General features: G+C 38.1%; 2 protein-coding genes across 2 annotated transcripts in view; one reads left to right on the top strand and one right to left on the bottom strand.

Moving 5' to 3' along the window:
* Positions 1-7,138, top strand: part of LOC139696470 (uncharacterized) — a 30,889-nt gene extending 23,751 nt beyond the window's left edge. Inside the window, exons 2-5 of the mRNA XM_071595254.1 lie at positions 1,170-1,335; positions 3,163-3,396; positions 4,459-5,144; positions 6,592-7,138. Coding sequence (XP_071451355.1) covers positions 1,183-1,335; positions 3,163-3,396; positions 4,459-5,144; positions 6,592-7,138 — 1,620 coding nt within the window. The 5' untranslated portion in view covers positions 1,170-1,182. The remainder of the gene's footprint in view (positions 1-1,169; positions 1,336-3,162; positions 3,397-4,458; positions 5,145-6,591) is intronic.
* The window catches only part of LOC139696873 (E3 ubiquitin-protein ligase RNF19B-like), a 113,115-nt gene that overhangs the window by 80,285 nt on the left and 9,909 nt on the right, over positions 1-22,921 (bottom strand). The window contains exons 5-8 of the mRNA XM_071595752.1: positions 21,000-21,406; positions 18,737-18,881; positions 13,393-13,529; positions 12,958-13,055 (exon numbers count right to left, since the gene is read on the bottom strand). Of these exons, the coding sequence (XP_071451853.1) occupies positions 12,958-13,055; positions 13,393-13,529; positions 18,737-18,881; positions 21,000-21,406 (787 nt within the window). The remainder of the gene's footprint in view (positions 1-12,957; positions 13,056-13,392; positions 13,530-18,736; positions 18,882-20,999; positions 21,407-22,921) is intronic.

Genomic DNA, 22,921 nt, shown 5'->3' with positions numbered 1-22,921 from the left:
ATCAAACGCAGCGTGCGTTGACTCGCGAACAGCCGTACGCAGTTCTAAAGGTTAATTTGGACTCGTAGGATTTTAACAAAATATACCTTTACTTCTAATCCAGACGATAGCTAAATATGGCACCTGAAAAGTACCATAATGCGAAAAATAAACTCGTTCACAGCAAAAAAATAAAGGTATAAACATGTCCATGTTACCAAATCGCAAACGACTTGACGAAATTTCATTTCATAATGCATCTTTCGGGGCCAATAGGATTAAGTCTCACTTCCGATTACACATTCCACAGACACAACTTCTGCATGAGTCCAAAGTCAAGCAGGTTTACTGAAAACATCTAACATTCATTTAATTTATCTAACATTCATAACATCCTTTTCTCCTCCATCATGTTTTGGAGTAGTCTTTAAAATTTTCTACGTAAGATGTTTTCTGAGGGCACGTATTTCCATGAACTTCTTAATATTCTTCTGAATTTACGCCAGGCATACACTACATACTGCAGATATTATGCCCAAATCATGAATGCAGGCTTAATTTCAAACAAAAGTATCAATTTGCCATTCATAAAATTAAATTACTTGACATCTCGTAAAATTGGATTCCGCTACAACAGTGGTCGTGCGGAAACACAATGAAATTACTTTCATAATTTCTAAGCTAAATGGTCATGAATTTCGCAAATCTAAGTCTTTATTTGAGAAAGTTAAGAGGTCAGTAGCCCTTGTGTGAATTCAAATTGTCAATAAATTAATTTGATATAGTAGATTTTTCATAATGCCTCACGATGACGATACTTATGGCTTTCCAATTGGGGCGACCATGAACAAGTACATACTTTTGGGAATTTTTATCCAGGATTCATTTCTTATTTGCGCTACACGCCAAACAACAGTATAACATAATATATTCACTTCTAATAGAAATAAAATTAAAAGAAAATCAATTAGGAGTAACGGACAACATTAGTTAAGCATAAATATAGACCTCCATGCATGTTGTACACACCCTGAATGTCTATGAATGTTCTCCTATAAAGGGCCATAAAATCTCAGTCAATAAAGTAAATTGTTTGATCTAGAGAAAAACATATTTTCACAAAAAAAGCTAAAGGGAGGCTTTCCAGAGCGCAGCTTGCTAACTCCTTCATCCCTATCTCATCCCCACAGGGCCACGGACGCCATGCCGGCCAAAGAGTGGAGAGTGACCCGCAGGTGGCTCGAGACGGTGCTCACCGCCCACCACAACCGCCCACCCGACGCCTGGGAGCGTGGAGGGGATGCTGAGACGTCGGCGGGGGAGGGAGCCGCCCGCCAGGGCCGGGTGCGGGTCAAGGTCGGTGAACTCTCCCACCCGAGGGGGCGAGGGAGGGGAGACCGTTGGGGGGAGGAGAAGGATAGGAGTGCGGGGTGGAGACACTCCCGATGCAGCCCGCCGAAATGCGACGTCGTCGGGGGTCGGCGATCTCCCGAACACTCCCCCACCCTCTTCAAACCCCACCCTATTCCATCGGTCCTCCGAAAAAAAAATACGCGCGAAAGGATACGCTTCGGTCTCATCCGAAAGGAGTTGGGGGGGGATGGAGCATCATCATCATATTGGGGGGATAAATGCATTTACGATGATATTTCAAGCGGGAGTCATTCATACGAGCGAGGAGGGGTCGAGCACGTCGAACAAATTTCACGCGAGGGCGGCGAAATCCGAGCCAAGCGGAAATCGATAGCAGCTGAGACCGGGGGGGGGGGGTTGGGGGGAAGAGGATTATTGGTCTCATTCACGAGCCTAATCGAATCGCGGAGATGGAGCATCCATTTCAATCGTCCGTCGGATTTCTTTTTACTCGCCCCAAGCCATATTTCGATGCACGGGAGTGGTGGGAAGATTGCCCCGCAAATCAAATCGACCCTCTGATGGCGGAGGTAAAATAAAATACTACGCACGGGTAAAGCTGACGGCTGTCACTGTCAATTTTTCATTGCGAATTTGCCTCAAGTCATTTTCATAGTTAGGATTGACGATTTTTCTACATCTGTAACTTAATCAAGGGAATGGGAGAAACCTTGGCATTTTTTTGAACCCACGTCAAGCGTCGAATCTCGCAGTACTGCAGTAGTTCTCAACGCGGCGGATTTCCGGAGAAATGCGGGGGCTTCTTGGGTTGTCAAACGGACTGGGAACGCTACTGACATCGAGTGGGCAATGAGGAGGTAATTGGAATTGAATCGAATACGATTTGCAGCCAGCCAGCACTCATTCTCAACCCAAACGACTTGAATTTCATTTTGGGCTTTCGAGTGGGCGTCGGGTCCAATAGGGTTTTGCATTTTCTACTGCTGAACGGTTTAAATTCATTTCTGACTTCTATAGGAGAAATTACGAAGAAAAAATATTCATCTTAATTTATGAAGGATGCATTAGGTTGGTATGAATCGGAGTTTCTCAGTTAACTTATAAAGTGATTCTCTCTGACTCATTCAATGTTATGAGCAAGTAACAAGGTTTGCAAAACCGATTAAGGCAAGTTTGGTAAACATGAGAACTGGAATGGAGTGCTTTGTGAGAATAACGAATCGTCAACAGAGTAGGGACATTAATCTGAACCATCTTATGCTACATTTTTTGCATAACTTTATGTAAAAGAAAATATTACGGAAGATGCATATATTTCATCAAATACTACAAGCTATGACTGAAATATATTTTCTATAATATTCACTCAAAGAACTGTTCACAAGAAATGGCCAACAACGCCATTATTTCTACGCTCATCTCAGGGAGAATTATCAGTCCGCGTACCATTATTTCTTTCTGGCCCATTCAAATACCGTGAAATCTCCATAGCAACGAGCAACGCGCATCAACCCACCATAGTATAAATTGGAAGAGTACGAAAGTGTTGCAGTGACCTCGAACCATACACACGGGTCCTCCACACTCGCCACTGGGCAGCTCTAGGTCGAGCGAACACACTGAAAAAATTTCTTTAATCAAACTTATTCCCCCAGGATGATTATCACCATGAGGGGAGTGTATTAACCATTAAAATTGTTTTAAGACTTTAACTTACACTAAGGATTAAGGATTCACGACCTAAGTATCCTCGCACTTTCCAATGACCTTTCAAGATAAGACATGCGCGGCTTTCAATTCCATTTTCAGGTGTGCGACTTTGAGGTCAGCAGGGGAACCACGGGTGGAATCGGCAGCCTCCTCAGCGAGATCCTGTCCGTTCGGGTGGACTACGAGTTGCTTCCATCCTCGGACGGCGGAGGAGGAGAGAAGCAGGCTCGTAGTCTCCGGCTGCTCCTCAAACTGCCGCCGAAAGACCCTGTGACCCGAGCCTTCGTCACCGAGGCACAGTTTCACCTCCGCGAGATCAAGTTCTACACGGAGGTGAGTCACAATAGAGGAAGGCAATCATCACTTTTCACACAGATTTCACCGATACTAGTAACTCAAACAAAATACTAGGGCCTTCAGCTCTATGAAAACCCTCGCAACATTCAAAACACAAACACGCAACTCAATCGAAATTATTTATCACAAAATTACGTTAACTTATGAAGAAGGCAAACGAGAAGCACAAAAAAACGTTCATCCCGAATGCCTATGATAAATAGTAGAAATAATTCTCTGTTATGCAAAAGCCGATGTGGAAAACTGTAAAACGAAAGGAAATTTGTTGAGATGACGAAAAAACACCAGGCTGGTTAGGAGGAAGTTAAGAGGGTGTGAACGCTCGAAGTTTCATGAATACGAAGAGCGCTCGCGAAAGTTTATAGGGTGTATATTAAATCGAGAAATAAGGTCCTGGACGATATGGATTCAAAGCTACCCATCATGATGGTAGAGTGCACATAATAGAGCAACCTCTCTGACCCCGTCAATCGCCTCGATCTTCTGTTCCACTGGTGAGCCCGTATCCACTTCCAAAAAGCCATTCTTAGCCCTCACAATCATTGAAAAAATATTTTAATTCAATATTTGGTTGATACAAAACAAATCGCCCATGCACGGGTAAAAATATGAATGTTACTTTATATCGTAGTTTGAGAAATTGGCTATTTTCATCATCAATTTAAAGAAATAAGGGGAAAAGTCGTCGAGCCCAAATGTTAAGCCGGTCTACGATTGCACTGAATCGCATTCTGTATAAATCCATCATCATGGAGTAAAATCGCAAGGAAGGCAAAGTGATATACTTCTTATTTATCATAAGTGGTCTCAAATATTGAAAGTCAGCAAGCGCATTTTCTCAATCAGGTATATTGATTGTGATTAACGACAATTTCACTTCCAATCCATATATTATGGTAACAAAACGGTGCGGATGATCGAGCAATCAAATTATTTAAAAAATCTAAATCGCAGCACTGCAGCAAGGGTGCACTCATGAAGGTTTTTATCCATTCAAAAATGCATAATTAATGGAAACAATTTTATATTTTGACGCAGGTAGTACCGGAGTTGATGGAGTTCCAACGCCGCCTACTGGGAGATAAAACCCCCGACCTGATAAGGCTACCGGTTCCTCGGTGCTACTATGCTTGGCACTACGGGATGCATGGGCCCGAGGGCGGGGCAGCGGCAGAGGACCCAGAGGACGGGGGAGGGGGTCCCGAAGAAGACGACGAAGAAGCCGAGGCCCCCAAGGAGGAGGACTTCTCCGTACTGGTCTTGGAAGACCTCCGGGATTCGAGCTTCTCGGTCGGCGACTTCTCCAGGGGCCTGACCGCGGATCAAGCCACGGCCGCGCTGGACGCCGTTGCCAGACTCCACGCCCTATCCCTGGCCTACGGCCTCGTGGGCGGCGAAGGCTCCGGGGAGACCATCCCGGACCGATTCCCGTTCCTCTTCCGGGCCACGCCTGAGTCCTGCCGGAGCCTCGTGGGGCGGGGCCTGCCCCAGCTGGCCTCCTTCCTGCACCGGCACAGGAGGAGGCCTCGGGCCAACGCGCACCCCCGCCTGCTCCACCGGCTGCTGCACCTCGTGAGGGGACGGAGAGAGGGGGAGGCGGCCGGGGGGAGCGACGAGGAGGACGCCCTCGCGGAGGCCGACTTCTGGGGCGGGAAGCTGCTATTCGGGGGCGGGGCGGAGGAGCAGGGAGGCAGGGGCAGCCAGGATGAGGACGGAGCGTCGGGGTGAGTGCAAACGGGGTTCTCCTAGATGTCCTATTGGCCATGTCGAGTAACTATACGCTGGCTGGTGTGACTACCCCTTTCAGCATGGATACTCAGTTGCGATTTTTTTAATTTTATATTGAGCCAAGGTGCAAACGAATTCAGGAATTCTGGAGTTGAAGCACCCATAAAATAACCACAAGAGGGGAAACCATTATGTAAATAGAAAAGAGAGGCTAAAAGAATAGACATTGGCACGAAGTAGGATAAAAGGTATGCACCTTAAAAAAAAGGATAGAGAACAAATTACATGTATTTTGGGCTTCCACATGGTACTTGAAAAGACCACGATGACGCGCAATAGTTTCCAGGGATCGTACAAAGTTTCTCTATAATCGGTTAACTATACATATAAAATACTTGGATATTGCCCAACAATCGTCAATCCTCGACTATAGGTTATATGGTGCCGTTTGAATAGGGCATTCCATTAAAACATTTTCTCACGCCAAAAGCAGTTGGAACTGTTCGTCATAAAATATCATGTGTGTTGCATACTTAACAGAGAACATGAACAATCATTCGATCGTTGGAATCGTTCAAATGCGAATCAGAAAAAAGACAGCTCTAAGGGAATGAATGCACACTCCAAACGATATCCTCGAAACAAAGCCTAAGACAGATGCCACATCAGCAAATTTGACGGACTCGGCAAATGAACCCTGCTCACAACCATTTCGGAATTCCTCTCTCCAAATGAAATTTTCAATTAAATCAAAGAACCATGAAAACATTTTTTAACTTGACCGTATGCTTGCTTGTTCATCCATACTTCTGAGTGCCCTTTCATTAGTGTCGTCATCTGTAGGTCGGTAACCTATTAATATTTTTCTAAATAATTAATCGCAAAATTAAGGAACCCAAATCCTTCACAGAATACCATTATACGACGTGCGCAGCTATAATACTTTTGCCAACGATCAGTTGATTTCCGATAAAGTGAATGCGTAAAATGTTCAAATTCGTTTTCACGGATTCACCTAAATGTACTGGCATAAAAGCTGGCGACTACTCCTTGGTGTCAACTATAATTTGGTATCCCATTTTAACTTGTCCATGCCTCGGAACCATGGGTTCATTTCCTTAACATTTAGAATAGTTCAGCAATTACCATTCCTTAAAACTACAGGAAGGAAGGAATACAACAGGTACTGCTGGATTGTATTTTTTATGAATGTTTTTCATTTTCATATCATATTTTGACGATTATCTTAACCGGTAGATTACTTAAAAATAAAAAGAATTTTGACGATGCAACAGCAAGAGACACTGGCAATGAACGCTACTCCGCTTACAATGTAAATATTAGGATATCGCCAATGTTAGCATTATATTAAATTAGCTTTATAATTTCACTATCGATTCCTCGGTTAATCATTACTAATTCACGGAAATTGCACCATTACAGTGGCTGCCCATCCCATGGGGAGCAGGGCCGGCAGACTCTAGCGACCCTCACGCACAGTGACTTCTGGAGCGGGAACCTTCTCTTCCGCGAGAACCCTGACGGCTCTACAGAGTGCATGGTCGTCGACTGGCAGATGCTCTCCTGGGGCCGGCCCACGGACGACGCCGCACTCCTTCTCCTCTCCTCCCTACCCTCCCGCCTACGAAGGGGCAGGTCCCGGGAGCTCTTGGGACTTTACTGGCGCTCCCTGCTCGGCCACGCGAAGAGCCTGGGCATCTCCATCGGGGACGAGGGGCGGGGGAGCCGGGGGGGAGGCGGCGCCGAGGTTCGCTACAACCTATGCGACCTGGCCGGGGACTTCCGGCGGTCGAGGGTCCTCGCGCTCCTGCTCGTCGTGGGTTCAGTGGACGTGGCCCTTGGGGACGCAGACGCGGAGGAGAGGCTCCTCGACCTCATCGAGGACGTGGAGGAGGGAGGGGATGAGGGGGGGCGGGAAAACGGGGCGGAAGAGGCGGCCGATGAAGAGGGGAAGGACATCGACGTGTAAAACTGGTGGGATTAACGACCGAACGGATGGGAGTGCCACTGGTGCGAGGAGGGCGTGGGAGTTCGAACCCAACGAGGCATCGAAGTGCGGACTGAGGAAGTGAGCGCTATTGTGCTTCAGGAGCTCGGTTCCTTCACTTTTAAAGCAATTTAATCGCAAGGAAAAGGCAGATTTTCTCTTAAACTTCCCCAAAACGTATGTCTAACAAGAGTATATTATGTGTATATAAATTTTACAATTGAAATCCATCAATTTCATCTTTCATTTGATACATGTTAGTCAACAAGATATAATTCTAATTCCCTGGCCACGGGAGTATACAGTATTTCAATGTCTACGGGTCACTGTGCTCTACTGGCCGAGTTACCTCTGGGATTACTTTGTTTGACTCCTGATATTTGATAATGTATTGCTAACATTAGTCATGAAGGGCCTTAACTGGATAAAGGTAAATTAACGGTGACAAGATATACAGGAACCTGTATAATTGAGACTGATCATGACAATTACTAATGGAAGTGTTTCAGTAGGGTATGCCCACCATGTTAAGTAGTGTGAAAAGTTACAGAGAAAATCTCAGTCGCACAGGCTGTAAATCAATAAACCTATGTTTTCAATAAATTCATTGCTTTAAAAGTTGAAGGAACGAGGCCCAAGGAAGATTTTTGTATGCAGTTGCCTCAAGAATGAGTGCTGTTGGAGTACTGGTGGGGCAATATACCAACCTCCAGAGTTGGCTAGAGTTTTATGTTCCATGTATCTGCTTTCTTTTATCATTGAAGGCTGTGCATTGTGATGGTGAGGTGTGAATATTTTGAAGTTTGCGAAGTGGAATCATTTTGGGCTGTAAGCCAAGTGCAAAACTGAGTGCAGTGAATGAAACAAAGAAGCAGGAGGAGACAGCGTGAGAAGAAATAGCAGAAATACTTCACAGTGATGAAGAGAAGAAGCATGAGATGACTTGGTGAGTGAGATGGCAAAAAAAGTGATATTACAGAGAAGGTAGAGGGAGACTTTGAAATGATAGACTGATGCAAATTGCTGAGTTAGCCAGTTTTAAAGCCTAAGATATCACTCTAACTAGAATAATGACCAACACTGATAACATTCTACAGATCCACAAGGATTTAGTGCAGTCATTGCAGGAAAATTTTGTCTTCCCAGACCCATTTTGATTCTTTCATCTGATTAGATTTCATTTTGCCTCCTACCAAATTTTCATAGTGATAAAAGAGCCCATCGTATAATTTCTTCCCCGAGCTTTTTTTAGGTGAAGCTGCTTACAAATATTTTGGATAACACCAGAGACTAGAAACAATCACTACACAAACAACAGATGAATGTCGTAAATTGAATTACTACACACAGAGTTTAGGGCTTGAAGGATTTTAAAAGCTCTCTGGAGATAAAATATTGAGCATAACATGTGAATAAACCAACACGCATATTCGAAAATATTTATAATGAATCTAACTTCCTAATTCTGAGGGCTATCCATTTTAAATTGAGGAACAGAAAGAGAGTGTTTATCGCAAGTGGTTTGCAACTAATTAGGCATATCGTCTGGCCAAGATATAGGTGAGGAGGGATGGAGGCTATTTACAGGTTTCATGAAATATCAATGCAGGGCTTTGCAGGAGGAGAGAGAGAGAAAGGGGTAAAAGGGCAGCTTGCTTGGAGAGATTTAAAATTCTTTGAGAATGGGCTATGACTATTCTTAATTTATCTATCCATGTTAAATATTGTATGTTCTTCCAAGAGTGTGATGACTATACCAAAATACACTTATTGTGACAATCTCTATTATGCATACATAAATATGTAAGTAAATAAATATCTATAGATATGAAATATGTTGAGTTAACGTGACACACAGAAATCAATCATACAAAGAGCCAAAACAAACAATTAGGCAGGGATAAATGGATAAAGACATAAACAAACAATACTTAGGGCCGGAGCAGAATACAGTTCATTATGGCTGTGCGAGTAGAAAGGGATATTCAGGGTAATGCAGTTCAAGGTTTTCAGAAATATTTTAAGACTTTAGAGATAAGCACTGGAAAACTGAAAGGATTTTAGACCGATGAAAAATGTAACTGAAATGTCACATACAGCAGCATTGCAGAGACTGATAAAACATGAGAATGAATTTTCTATCACGCAACATTTCTGGGCTACAGGGCTATAGGACACATAAGCAAACTGAATTGAGATAACAGCTTTCAATTTAAATCACGGCTGTTCAGGTCACTTTAGACAGTAAATGAGGGAAAATATTAAAATGCAATGCTTGGACTCAATACCTGACATAAGTATTTAGGAAATCAACAAGGCAGTGAATTAGCATGTAATATGTGAGCACATTTATTATTATCTGGAATAATGCACTAAGGCCTGGAACCATTAAACAACCCACTGACAATCAGCTGAGGTCCCAAGGGAATGAGGTCCAAATTTTCTATGTATTTGCCTAAGAACGATAATCAAAACTGTGCTATGGATAGCTCCTCAGAAAGAGAAAACTAAAATTGTTCTAAGCTGAGTGTATCCAGAACTAAGGAGTTGGGACCAATAGACCTAAGGCTTGAATGGACACAGGCAAAGAATGAAAATATGAATGGAATAAACTAGTCACTCTGAAATATTGTCGAGGATTCTGAAAATAACCACATGAAGCAGAGTCAAAGCAAAATTTGAGTGCATGCTCCCCAGGAAATGAAATCAGTGTCAAGTAAACACTACCAACAGTGATAACACACATAATCGAGACATCAATGTTTACAATTTAGGAGGACGCTATTCTCAAAGAGTATTACAACAAAGTCTATGCTTTTGAAAAAATGGGATTACAATAATTTAGACAGTTTAAAAGTAATATTCCGCTCTATTTCAGCACATTAACATGCTTGAGATCCTACCCACCCACCAAATTAGTGTGAGAACTATTAGCTGTAATGCAGACACAGTCTTTAATCCATTAAAAAATAAAAATATGTTTGAAGTCTTTGGCTAGATGAATGACGCAGCTGCATGTGCTCACCAAATCCCCTTTACCAGTGCCAGTGATGCATCTAGTTTATTGTTTTCAGCAGAGCATGTGCTGTTAAATATGATAATTTATTGTAACAGTGAACTTGTGTGATAAAAGGCTAATAAACTGGAGGAAAATAAATGTTGTTTACATAATTTGTTGGAAATGCTATAGTAATAGTGAGTTACATTGCTGTTATTTTCAATGGCATATGTATTTAAGTGTCATATCACTACGTAAGTAAACTACCTATCGCAAAGCATATTTGGGGCCAAACTTATTTAAAACAAAACAAAAATTAATGCCTTTGAGTTGGTTTTGGCATTGGGCAAAGAATATATATTCTTTGCTCTGTGCTTTTTGCTTTGGTTTGGTATTTCAATGGAATAATAAAAGCTGTTCTTGTATGCCATGACATAATATATATCATGCACAATTGTGGCATCTACATAGTGTGTTTACATTGCATGATATGATGTGTAAAATGAGAAATAAAGTGATAAAGTACTGCCTAGACATTTTGATTCATGAATAGAAATTCAAATAGATATTTGATGGAACTTATTTCCCAAGCTAAATTTAAACTGAAAAAATACTAGCAAGCTATCTCCAAAATTAAAAACAACTGCTGCTTCATCAATAGCAACTACTGCTTTTAACTTTCTAACCTCTAATTTTCTAAACTGTTTGGGAATTTTAAAAAATTGCTCCACATTGCATTTATGAATATATGAGTGTCTTTTAAGGCCTTAAATCTTCTTTCATTTCAAATCATGACCTAAAGGTTAACAAATTATCCATCAAAAATTGCAGAAAAAATAATAATTTGATATAATATTCCATTCCAAAACCCATAAAACATGAATGCCAAATGACAGTGCTAAACATTATTATTACCCATTACTATGTATATCTAATCTTTTGCTATTAAGTTCAGATTATTTAAGCTCCTAATGAATACCACACATTGAAGATACCAGATATTAAGGATCATGAGCCTGCCATGAAAGTCATCACTTTACCTATGCTCTGAACTGATGAAGATTTAGAATCATAAGAAGCAATATAAATTAATTCATAAAGCTGAGATGCCTTTTGAAGGCAAAGTGTCCATTTTATGGCTAATAAAGTTTTGTGTCAAATTGCACTGCCATACCTCTATTCCTTTCAGTAAATGCCTTCAATATGATTTCGATTAAGCTATTCAATCATTCCTTGTCATCTGACACTTCGAAAATTTGATAAGGTTAGTAATGGCCGGCACATAGTGTATACCTGAGTATTAATTAATGTACAACTTTCTCAAGACTATTGCAATTGTGTGGACTATAATCTTTCCAAAGAGTTGCAAGAACTGCCAATGCAAAGCCTAACAATTTAGCCCATGGGGTTCCAAGTTACTAAGCTGCATTTTAATTCTGCCTTCCATTTATTTTTAATATTCAATCAGAATAAGTGTAGTTTAAATGAAAGAGAGCACCTGGATTCTTTGAGAAAACATCTCCACACAATCTTTCAGAATGTAGTTCCTTGCAATCATAAAAAATGAGACTACAAAAATTTCAAAACGGAGAGATAATCTTACTTTCAATCACTAAACTATGCCCTTGCTCTCATAAGAGAATCATGAAACATAGAGATAATTGAAATTTCCCTTTATCACTTGACTGTAGGTAAGGATCAATGCAAATTCTCTAAAACTAATTTTTTCAAATAGATTCTGTTATCTATACTCTTTCATGGATAAATCATTCAACATCCATGAGAATAACAAAATAAACAATAATATGGTAAGAATCAAAAGCAAGTTAGAATAAGATAATATTTTTCATTTCCAAAAGAAGTGACAAATTGCAAGAAAGAGATGCAAATACACGACCTATGTATATAGCTGCGGCTTTAGTGGAGACAGTAAAAGGAAATTTATACATACAGAAAACTCTTGGTTATCTGTGTGATAGACTACTGAACATGAGCTCTTAGATATAGTGCCACCTTTTACAATTACGGAAAATCCAAAAGTCAAAGTCCCTCAAGGTTATATTGCAAGAACTCAATGATTCACCATTTTATGACTTTGCTTATCATATCAAATAGAGCAATTGTATTGTGCTGCAGCCTGTGCTTTAATAAAAGTTATATTAAATAAAAATTTGAGGCACTATTTATCACATTGGTTTGAAGGTAGGCTTACAAAATAACTTTCTCTGGTCATTGATACAAAGCATTAAGCAGGAGAACGCATATAAATATTTACGTGGTTTATGAGATAATGTCTATCAGCAGAATAAGTGGCTGCTTCTAATTATAAGTAGGGATGGATTTGCGAAGAAATAAATATCCAACTTGACAGATGCAAAAACAATGCAAACCAATTTGCAGATAAAGTTAAAATGCAGAGTAAGGGGAGGTTTTTAATTGGAGACAATAATTGCTTGAGTGTAAAGGAATACCGTAAAGGCAATTCCTGAACTATTCCACTGTAAATCTATTCACCACATTATCACTAAATGAAAGCATAAACATAATGCTTTTCATCCTAATGCTAAGCTATTTTGGCATATACTCAATTAAGTTCTGCTTTATTAAGTAATTTCATGTGCCAACACGATATATTTCACTTGAGTATGGAGAAAAAAACCATTTCTTAAGTTTATCATCGGTCGTAGCATCAGACAATACAATTCCTTTTTTCTTTCCATTTCATTCTACTAGTTGACCAGCTCACTAAAACAAATTCAATTGCCATATCCATTGCAGTGAAAATATTAAATATAACACTCACCGATCCAGTAACTCCACCAGCAATGGCCAAGTTCCGGCGATGGCGATTGCTGTGCTCATAGCGTGCATAAATTTTTCTACCAACCCAAACAGGGATTCCTGCATTGTGAAACGTAAATACGACATGTTAGAATTTATTTTTCAAGAAAAATGCATTCATATTCAAATTAATTTCCCACCTCCCACTAAATGTTTAAAAGGGCAATTAATATCAGTTAACTTAATGCACTACTGAAATTTATTTGAATCAAAACACACAATCACAAAAATGCAACTGCTCCTTGATATGAAATAGTTGCCAAGCTAAAACTTATTAATAAGATCATTCATGCCATGCAGTCATCCAATAAATATGAAATCATTGTAGATTTTGCCATAAAATATGCAAGAGTGCATGCATCAAAAAAAACAAACAGAAGTACAGACTATATCTTACCTATAATCATTGCTGGGACAGCGATTCCAGCTAACAAGCCAATGCCTACTGGAGCACCAACTAAAGTGCCTAACTGCCAAAGGATCTTTTTTTTTCGGGACCATGGCTTCTTCCCCCAGAATGTGCAGCCTGATGGACTAGAAAGAATAAAAAACCAAGAAAAATTAAGATATCAGGTAAACGAGAGCTTGGGACAAATATTAAGTAGATATTTCAAATTAATAATATGATGTATAAGCACGGAAAATGCACACGCACACATTTTCTTCAATGATAAATGATAAATAGATTAATGTTAGCTACAATAAAGCAAAATCTGTGGAACCTCGGAATAATGAAATTTTAATAAGTAACAATTAAGTTATGCTTAAATCAAGACCCTTTTCATTGCAGAATCTGTGAGGAGCAGATTTAAAAGCATTCTGCAAAACATTAATTGAATGAATGACATGTATTTGAATATGCACGACATTTTGAACTTATCTTTTCCAAGTATATAAAGGGTATGGCAACATAACTTCCTTTTTTTCAATCACAATCATAACTTCCTTTTCAAAAAAGGAAGTTATGTTGCCGCACTCTGTATATGCTTATAATCTCATGCCTCAGTCTTCCTCACATAATTGTATGAAACCAAAATAACCCAAATAATATTTATATCCTACATAATAATTCAATATTGAAAAAAAATTAAATAGTGCTAACAGTTTTGAAATTTAAGTTAGCGAACCTTTGGCAGCTTGGTACACTTATGCAGAATTTAGACCGATTCACTTTGAAATCAAAAATGCTACTTGTTACAGTAAATTGGGAATGCAGATCAGACCCCAGGTTACTCCACATGTCACTTCATCGAATGATGCTAGAGCAAAAACATTTCAAGTTTGCCTAGCAGGTGTATAGAAACAGTAACGAACAAGCATGCTCAAAATATTATTGGATGCAAAGATATTCCTGCCACATGTAACATTTATGTGGAAAAACTCGAAAAATTGAAAATTTCCAGTACACATACTGGTAAGGTAAAGAAAGGGATGGATATATAAAGAACTATGTATCTTGTTTTCAACTGCATTAATTTCACACAGGAAAATTGCTCAGGTTACCTTCTCCAACTCCATAACATTCAATTGCTGGACAGTATTTGAAGTTATTGCATGGAGAAAATGAAGAAAAGATGCTTACAAGTTAAAAACTGGCCAACAAATCATTTCAGGCCAAATTACTTCTATGCTTCAACCATTTGATGTTGGACTCATTCCTTCAAGTCTTGTCTAAAGAGATGGTGTTCAGAATTGATACCAAGTGACATTCATCAGACAACACTGGCAATAATAATTAAGAAACACCTGGGCTGAATCAAATTTCCAATGGAGTATTACCTCGTATGATTTAATGAAAGAGGATTTACTCACATGGAGTTTTAAGAAATAATTCCTTTCAAAAAAGTTTGATGGCATTGAAGATAGTATGGTTTAAGATAGTGTTGAGGGTGAAGAGTTAAGCTGGCCAAGCTGATCTATATTAGTATCACATATTTTTTATTTTCAATATATCCTTTGTATTTTACACTTTTTGCAGCTCCCAAATCGATATTAACACAACCTTACATTGGCGAATTCAAAAATCTAAGCATTGCTCCTTTACTGTAAATAGGTTGCCTTACTGGCGAAAAAGAACATATTACAAATATAAACATTTTAAAAATCTATTTCACTATTATTTTGGTTGAGCTATTGCATGAATGGTAATGTAAGTTAATTTTCCAAAATTCAATGCCCAAAAGAAGTGCAAGTATTATACAGGGGTATGTGGTACACAAGAAAATATGGAGATAAACAAATATGAAGTAGCATTTTTGAAAAACACCGAGTGGGATGGTAGTTGCTGAGGCTTTCAAAGAACTATATTATAAATGTACTGATGTGTTTAAGCTTGCAATGAGCATTCAAAAACAGGTAAACATCAGAGAAAGATATTTTCCTTCGATCTTAAGAAGATGGATCACAATCCTCACAATTTACTCCACATTACCATTTGCCCTAAATACTAAGAAGCAAACATTGTCTTCCAATCCATTCTGATAGCTGTATTTTAATTCTTTCCCATGCTATAACCGATAAGCTAATGTATTCCTACATTAAAACCTTTGTACAATGAAAACCTAGGCATGACAAACTCTTGTTCCACTATCAGTCCCATAGCATATAAGTAGCATGCCAAAATCTTCCCAACAAAACCTCTGTCGCATTAAGTCTAAATGTGTACTGAAACATAAAATTTATCTCTTAGCATGTCAGTGTCAAAAAATATAAATAAAAGAATCTGTTTTTTTGACATAGTCATTTCTACATCAGGTAGTAGAATAGCTCGACCAAGGCTGCATCATTTTTTCTCCTCCAATTCACCAAGCCTGCGCTTTCTCAAATGGATGTCAATATCCACTCATCTTTGGATTAGAAAGAAGAACTGCCTATTTGGCCAAAAAAAACTTTTTAGGGATGATTGATTGGCAGTGTCCTCAAAGAAATAGTTGAATGAAAGAACTGCTCACAAATTATTCCCTCAGAAGGTCCTATTGTGTAATGAAAGGTCATAGCTCACACACTTTTCACGTTCCACTGAGTACTAGTAGGTTGAGCATTTGACTACATTGATGAGTTAGCCAAGTTTTACCAAGGTTAGATCCCAAGCTGAGACAATTTTTTCCCCTTTGTTATGTTTTTACTACAGTAAATTTTAATAGTTGTGGCTACATGAAAGTTGTGGCTACATAAAATATTTCTTTTTTGAATGAAAGAACACCTAATTTGACCTTTCTTTGCAATGGGGAAGGAAAGTGGTGGGAGACTAGCTGGTTGTTCAGAATGCTGGTGGATAAAGATAAGTAGGTGATGGAAAGACACTTGACATAAATCCCATGCTAACTGCCTCAAAGAATCTTACAGTAAGCCACACAGAGATATTAAGCACCCAATCAATCCATCAAACAAACTGACATGTCGACCAGCTAGCTAAGATGCGTGCCATGAGAATTACCTGAATGTCTTCAATATTCACAAAGAAAAGAATCTTTCAGGTGCTTGTGGGTGGAGCTATCCCACTCCTTGACTTGTAGCAGCCATCATGGCATATTGTCAAAACCTCCACTTTATAGGATAGTAAATTTCAAACTATGAATTAAAAAGGGCATACACAGAATTCCTAGTTTCCTTTACACTTTTAACATAATTTAAACTGTAGCTTCATATCACAAAGTAAATCCCCATATTCCTAAAAAATTGCGTTACAAGTTTTAATCAATATCACTGAAAACATAATTTGAAAAATGAATAAAATGGTGAACACATCTCAATTTATTTAAATCTCAAGCTAATTGATCTAATTCCACAAAAATGTTTGATAAATTACAGAAAATGACCATATATTCAGAGTTTGATAAAATGTCTTGCAGGTTGTGTGTGCACAATTTCTCTGCCCAATTAATATCTTCTGGTGATCATTGTCATGCTTACTTTAATGCTTAGGTGTGCCATTTTACTGAATTATTAAGCATAAAATTTTGGTTGTTGAATACATGTGCATAATATAAATGAGCATCATTAGTGCATATTTTGAATAAGTAAACTAAGTGTAATAAAAATTAACTGGTTCAAGTGAGAATAGATTGAACATTGGCAATGACAGTTAAGGAGAAGGGGTCCTGGAGAGAGAAAATTAAGGAGAAGGAGATCTGATGCATTTAAGTTAAATTTCAGACAATGTATATCATCCCCTGACAGTAAAAGAAAGAAACTACACTGATCTTGACACAATGTAAAAATTGCAGATAAAAGCAATTTTGTACTTCAATTTCCTATTAATGCGTATAATTCTGTAGTAGTAGTATTTAGGGGAGGCAACTGACAGCTGAGGTCATTTGCACCATAGGGGATGGACAGGAAAGGATGAAGGGTGGAGAGAAACCCAGCATCGGCATTAGCCTACTCTTTATGAATGGCGCCAAGGGGTCCGCCGCTTAACGTCCCATTTGATGGACGACGTACTCACTCAAAGTGCCCTCCACAAAGCACCTCAAGTAGGGATCGAGATACCTCTGAAAAATATTCAACGCCGCAGGGATTTGAACCCAGGCCCTCTGGGTGGGAAGCCATCGTATAATTCTGTTTTTGAAGATTTTACAACCAAAGATTTCATCATGACCTCAAATCAATGCTGTCTAGGAAAGTAAAAACTGAAAGTTTGTTTTGGCTATGAAATTTCTAGGCTATCTTTAATACTGAGAAGAACCACTCTATCTTGTGAAAGTAGGATTCATAGAACCACATACAAGGTTTTAATAAAAAGGATCAGTAACAATTTTTTTCCTGAAATGTGCGTGAAGTGCTGAATCCAGACCATTGGTTAAGTATACACATGATTGCGCCAAGTCCAAAGTCAGACTTGGCCTCCTGGTAGACAGGTCAAAGAGGCCTAAATAGGGCAAAAGAAGTCTGGATTCTTCGCTATTCAATCCTATCATTTAAAGATATTGAATGTGCAGACAATTGTGATAAACTTTCTGGAATAATTTCCACAATGATAGCAAAGACAACATATATATAATGCAGTGAAATCATTATTGGAAACTGAGAAAATCACTATAAAACATTCTAATATTAGTTTAATGATTTTATCTGATATGTTATATTAACAACACTGAAAAAATCTACACAAATTACATGCCTCAAACTTTCTCAGATATACGGTCTGTATCCACATGATGATGACCATGCGAATTTTGTGGTATATATGAAAATTTGCATAGCTGATCACTATGATTTCACTAATATTCTGCTGAATCACTTTGTAACTACTTAAGTCATATTGTGACTCTAAAGCATGATGCTCACTCCACCTAATCGTGTGTTCACAAATATGGATCATTTCCTCCTCTTAATCCAAAATTGACACTTTTATTTACAGTAGAAATTCTTCACACATTAATTAGCCATAAATGATATTATCGACATGTCATAATGCCATATTCAAGGGTGAGTGAGCTGTTATCAAGCCAAAATCTGTAGTGATGAAATGGACCAAGGCGTGGCCATGCTAATTTGTAGCTTTCTATAATATTTTAGCATTAATGTGTTTTATCAATAAAAACCCGGGGATTTTCTAAAAAAAAGAGGTTTTTAATATCTCTATGTTATCTCTCAGCATATTAATATGATTATTTTAAACTATATAATTTCAAAATAAACATCCAAATTTTTGAGCCAGAATGTTTGAATGCTAGAGGTCCTTTTAAAAATATAGCCATTAGCATTTTTAATCCTACCCCATATCTAATTCTAATTACCTCAGGTAATGTAGATCACTTATCTGCTTCATGCAGAGCCAACAAAACTCAGCTCCACAAACAGCACATGTCATGTGATTACAAGACCCATCATCCATCTTCACTATTAAAACCTGGCATCGGGGACATGGCTTGATATCATCTCCTGTAAAGACAGTGAAAAAGAAAATAACAATGAAGACAAACATATTCTATGCCTTTAAAAATTTTTAAATCATTCCAAGCTAATTTTAGTTAATAATTACCCATGAGCTATCCTTACTAAACTTGAAATAATTATGAAATTAATTAAAAATTACTGTGATGCCTTTTGGTAATATAACTTTTCGAATGATTGGATGTTTAGCTTTCAAGCATTCCTAATATATGTAATTTTCAAAGTGAGGATAACTAAATTATTAAATAATTACAGGGCTAACATTTATTTTATTAAAAACTGAAAATAAGTCTAAATGCCTGAAAAATTATTTCACTTTAATTTAACACTTAAGCAACTTTCAACTATTGGTATGCTAATTACTGTCTGTGATATGCATGTAAATGGTTTTATTTGTGTGAAACATGTTACTTAGCCCCCCTTCTTCCAGTAAATCCTAAGGGAATCACAATATGAAAAGGAAGAACAACCAATATACAGTAAACCTCGTCTTTCACTGTCACCCCTTCTGCATGCTTTCACTCTTTCAAGATTTATATAAGATCTTTGGTTCTGTGAATGCTTACTTCTAACTTAGGTCTATGAACTACAAATGAATTTATGTTTGGAATGTAAAATACCTAACATTTCTGTTCAAAATGGGAAGAAGAATACAGGTCATACCTGTACAAGGTCTATAGAAAAAAAGATGAAATTTTGAAAAAATACTTGATTTTATTGATAGTGATAGTGGTTTGACCATGTTAAGAGAATGGATGGGAGTCAAATAGTTACATGAGGGAAGAAGAAATTAAGGAGGGGGTGGACTGAAAAAGTCATGGGTGAATGTGATCAATTTAGATGAGAGTCACAGAGTACCATATTGGCCCAAACAGAAAATTGACACCCCCAAAATCACTAATATAATTTGGAAAAATGTTATTTTTGAATATTTTATTGCTGCAGGATTCTGGACATGGAGAAATAACCACACATATGTTATAAGTTGCATTGTTACATGGTAACCAAAAAATGTTTTATATTTTTAAGCATATTGGTACTTTTTGAACATGACTTTTAACTTTTCATACTCTGATTTTTCCATTCAAACCAGTGGGAGTCAGCAAAATGAAGTCAGTCAATTTGTTTTCAATATAATATTGTGGTGGGCCACCATGCATTGCAAAACACTTCATCTACGTTCACCTCCAAGACCACTATCTCGAGAGAAAGAAATATTTTTCAGAAGTAATTGAAAAGCAGGAAGGGCTCATGCCCAAAGAGTTTGGAAGATTTACTATGATTTCCTATTGGCACCTTAATTTTAACTAGGCTCTGTCATTCAATTTCTTCCAAACCACATCTTGGGGTACTCTGAATGAGTAAAATATTGAATGACATTTTACAGCGCTATCCTTTTCCATATCAATGTAATTTCACATCTGAATATCCTGTAATACAGATTGGTTGCATTGAGGGTGTTCTGCTCTTTCAAAAGCAGTCTCATTTGTTTGTCATTACTTTTCAATCATCCCTCTTATGACCAACTATAAACAGTGCAACTAGTATCTTTCTACTCCTTATCAGATGAATTACAGCTCATTGAGTAGGTCAAATTGTTGGAGAACAAGCATCTATATGAATCCAAAATATAAAGAATAGTAATCAAAATAAAAATTATTTGATATTGATGTATATTTTGAAAACTCAATGAAATATAATGCAAACCTTGGCTATTTATGATACACTGCATAGCGCTGAGGAAGTGGAAAATTTTTTCCGAGGTTTGAATTTAAGCTGATGGGTGATTTTTTTCATTGAAGATTGGGCAAACAAAAGTATTAACCTATATTGAGGCAAAAATGGAAGTAAATGTTTCACAAAAAGAAGAAAACTTAAAAACAATGGTTGAAGGTGAAAAAAGTGAATGAAGTATATATGTATACATTAGAGTATAAAGTAATCTGGCAGAAATCAGTGCACAGAGTAAGTTTCCCTTCATAAACTAAAAATCAGACTTCTTTCAACATTGCCAGCACAGAAAGATAAGAGCATGAAGGTTACCTCCTTCAATTGATGAGTGAAATACCTACTCTAAACAGCATGAGATAATGAAACAATACTCACTATGATGATGGTGACCATGGTGACCCCTCTCTGAATCCATTCCAAAGGACGCAGAGGAGGAGGAATGGACGCGGTGGTGTGAGGACGTGGATGAGGACGCTGGAAGTGGCCCGGGGCCGTGAGACGACGAGGCCCCTGAAGACGATGACGCAGCTGATGAGGATGACTGCCCAGCTGACGAGGTGGTCGAGGGGTTGTTGGCGCTGTGGTGATGGTGGTGCGAATGGTGATGATGCGAGTGAAAGTGGAGATACGAGGGTGACTGGGATCGCTCCAATCTTGCTGCATCGCATGTTTGGTCGGGGTGCCATGGTGCTTTGCAATGATAGCAGAAGTGAGCACCGCAGCCAGGACGCTCACATTTCAGCCTGGGACATGATGCACAGCCAGATGCTATCACCGCAAATCTATAAGAATAATGAGAGTTCAAGCCATTTACAAAAAATAACAGAAGAAGAAATATACTACAGCTCATAGCAGGACTGAATGAATATCTACAATCTAACAATAACCCATTTTCATTCATTTTATTTCTACACATTTGAATCCATTAATTCCATTCATCAGCACTAATACAAGTAGACTTCATCTTTCACAGCCTCTTCTTCAAGTCTTTCTTTTGTGATTCCATTACTTCACTCCTTGCCTTATGGGGTCTTAGGTAATATGAATATTCACTTGACTTGTGGCCATGAACATTTGATCCATAAGCATTTGAAACATAAAGAATTAGCATTTCTGCCCAAATGGGAAGAACATGCAAAAAACGGTGGGCCTATTTAATCATTAACCTTCCTTATGATAATCATCACATCTTCATCCACAACATTGGGAGTTTTCAATCATGTTATATTTCAAAAACTCAACAACATTCATAATATTGAATTCATCAAAAAATTTACTGTTACTCTCCTGAAAACGTTTTACCTTAAATATCACATGCATTTCAGTTTATGATGCCTATCCCTGAGAAAGTAATAGTCATCGTCTATACTTCCTAATTTTACTGGGAAAATTAGTAAAATTAATTTTTTTAAAGTTTAAATCTGCCACTGTATAGTCTTTCTTAGATTATCAATTAATAGCAGAGAAATTACATCATAATCATTTACAGGTAAAAATGTAACCAAACCTCATTTGGCCCATTTCAACTACTTCTTCCCAGGTTTGTCTTCCCTAAAGCTATTACAACATAAACCCATAAAAGTCAGATCTACCGGTAACCCCATTTCCCTATACATGACATTTCCCTAAAAATGATACTTTATGAAAATGCTTATCAACATCATCATTGAACAATATAAATCAAACATTTTTATATTTGAGGCATTAATCAGACAATAGGATCACATCAACAACTTGATATTAAAAATTGAGTCAAGTGACACACAGTTTACACTAGTCAATTAAATTACACTTGGAAGAAAAAATTGAATGAAAGTCACACCAATATTGCCTTAAATTCGATGTATGGTTGCTCTCATTCTTGTGCTTATGATTATATTTGATTGATCTTTATCTATTAATGGGATCCTTCGGAGGTTCCAACATAATCAATGAGTTTCATTATTGCTAGCAAATTTCACTGATATGATAATAAAAAACATGCATAAGAACTAGTACATATATTAGTAACAGTTACTGATATTAGTAACACCTATGTTGAACAATTACTCACACACACAGTATGAATTAAAATTTTCCACATTTAATGTTCTGCTTTTATACAAGGGTAGTTTAAAAGTCCATGCAGAGTCAGACAGTTGGCATCATGGATGCTTATTGAAGTTATTTTCAATTAGTAGCATCTCTTTGTAGCGCACACAAAGTTTCAGCCAGGTCAGTCAATTACTTTATGATTAGTGTTTAAATCGAGGAAATCCACTGTTTTCCTAAAAATGGGTGAAGTAGTATTTTGTGCC

Source organism: Hetaerina americana, unplaced genomic scaffold (assembly GCF_022747635.1).
Source record: "Hetaerina americana unplaced genomic scaffold, ioHetAmer1.1.p SCAF_7, whole genome shotgun sequence".
In the NCBI taxonomy this organism is placed as follows: Eukaryota; Metazoa; Arthropoda; class Insecta; order Odonata; family Calopterygidae; genus Hetaerina; species Hetaerina americana.
Note: the sequence above shows the minus strand (reverse complement) of the source record. Positions and strands in the feature narration are given on the sequence as shown.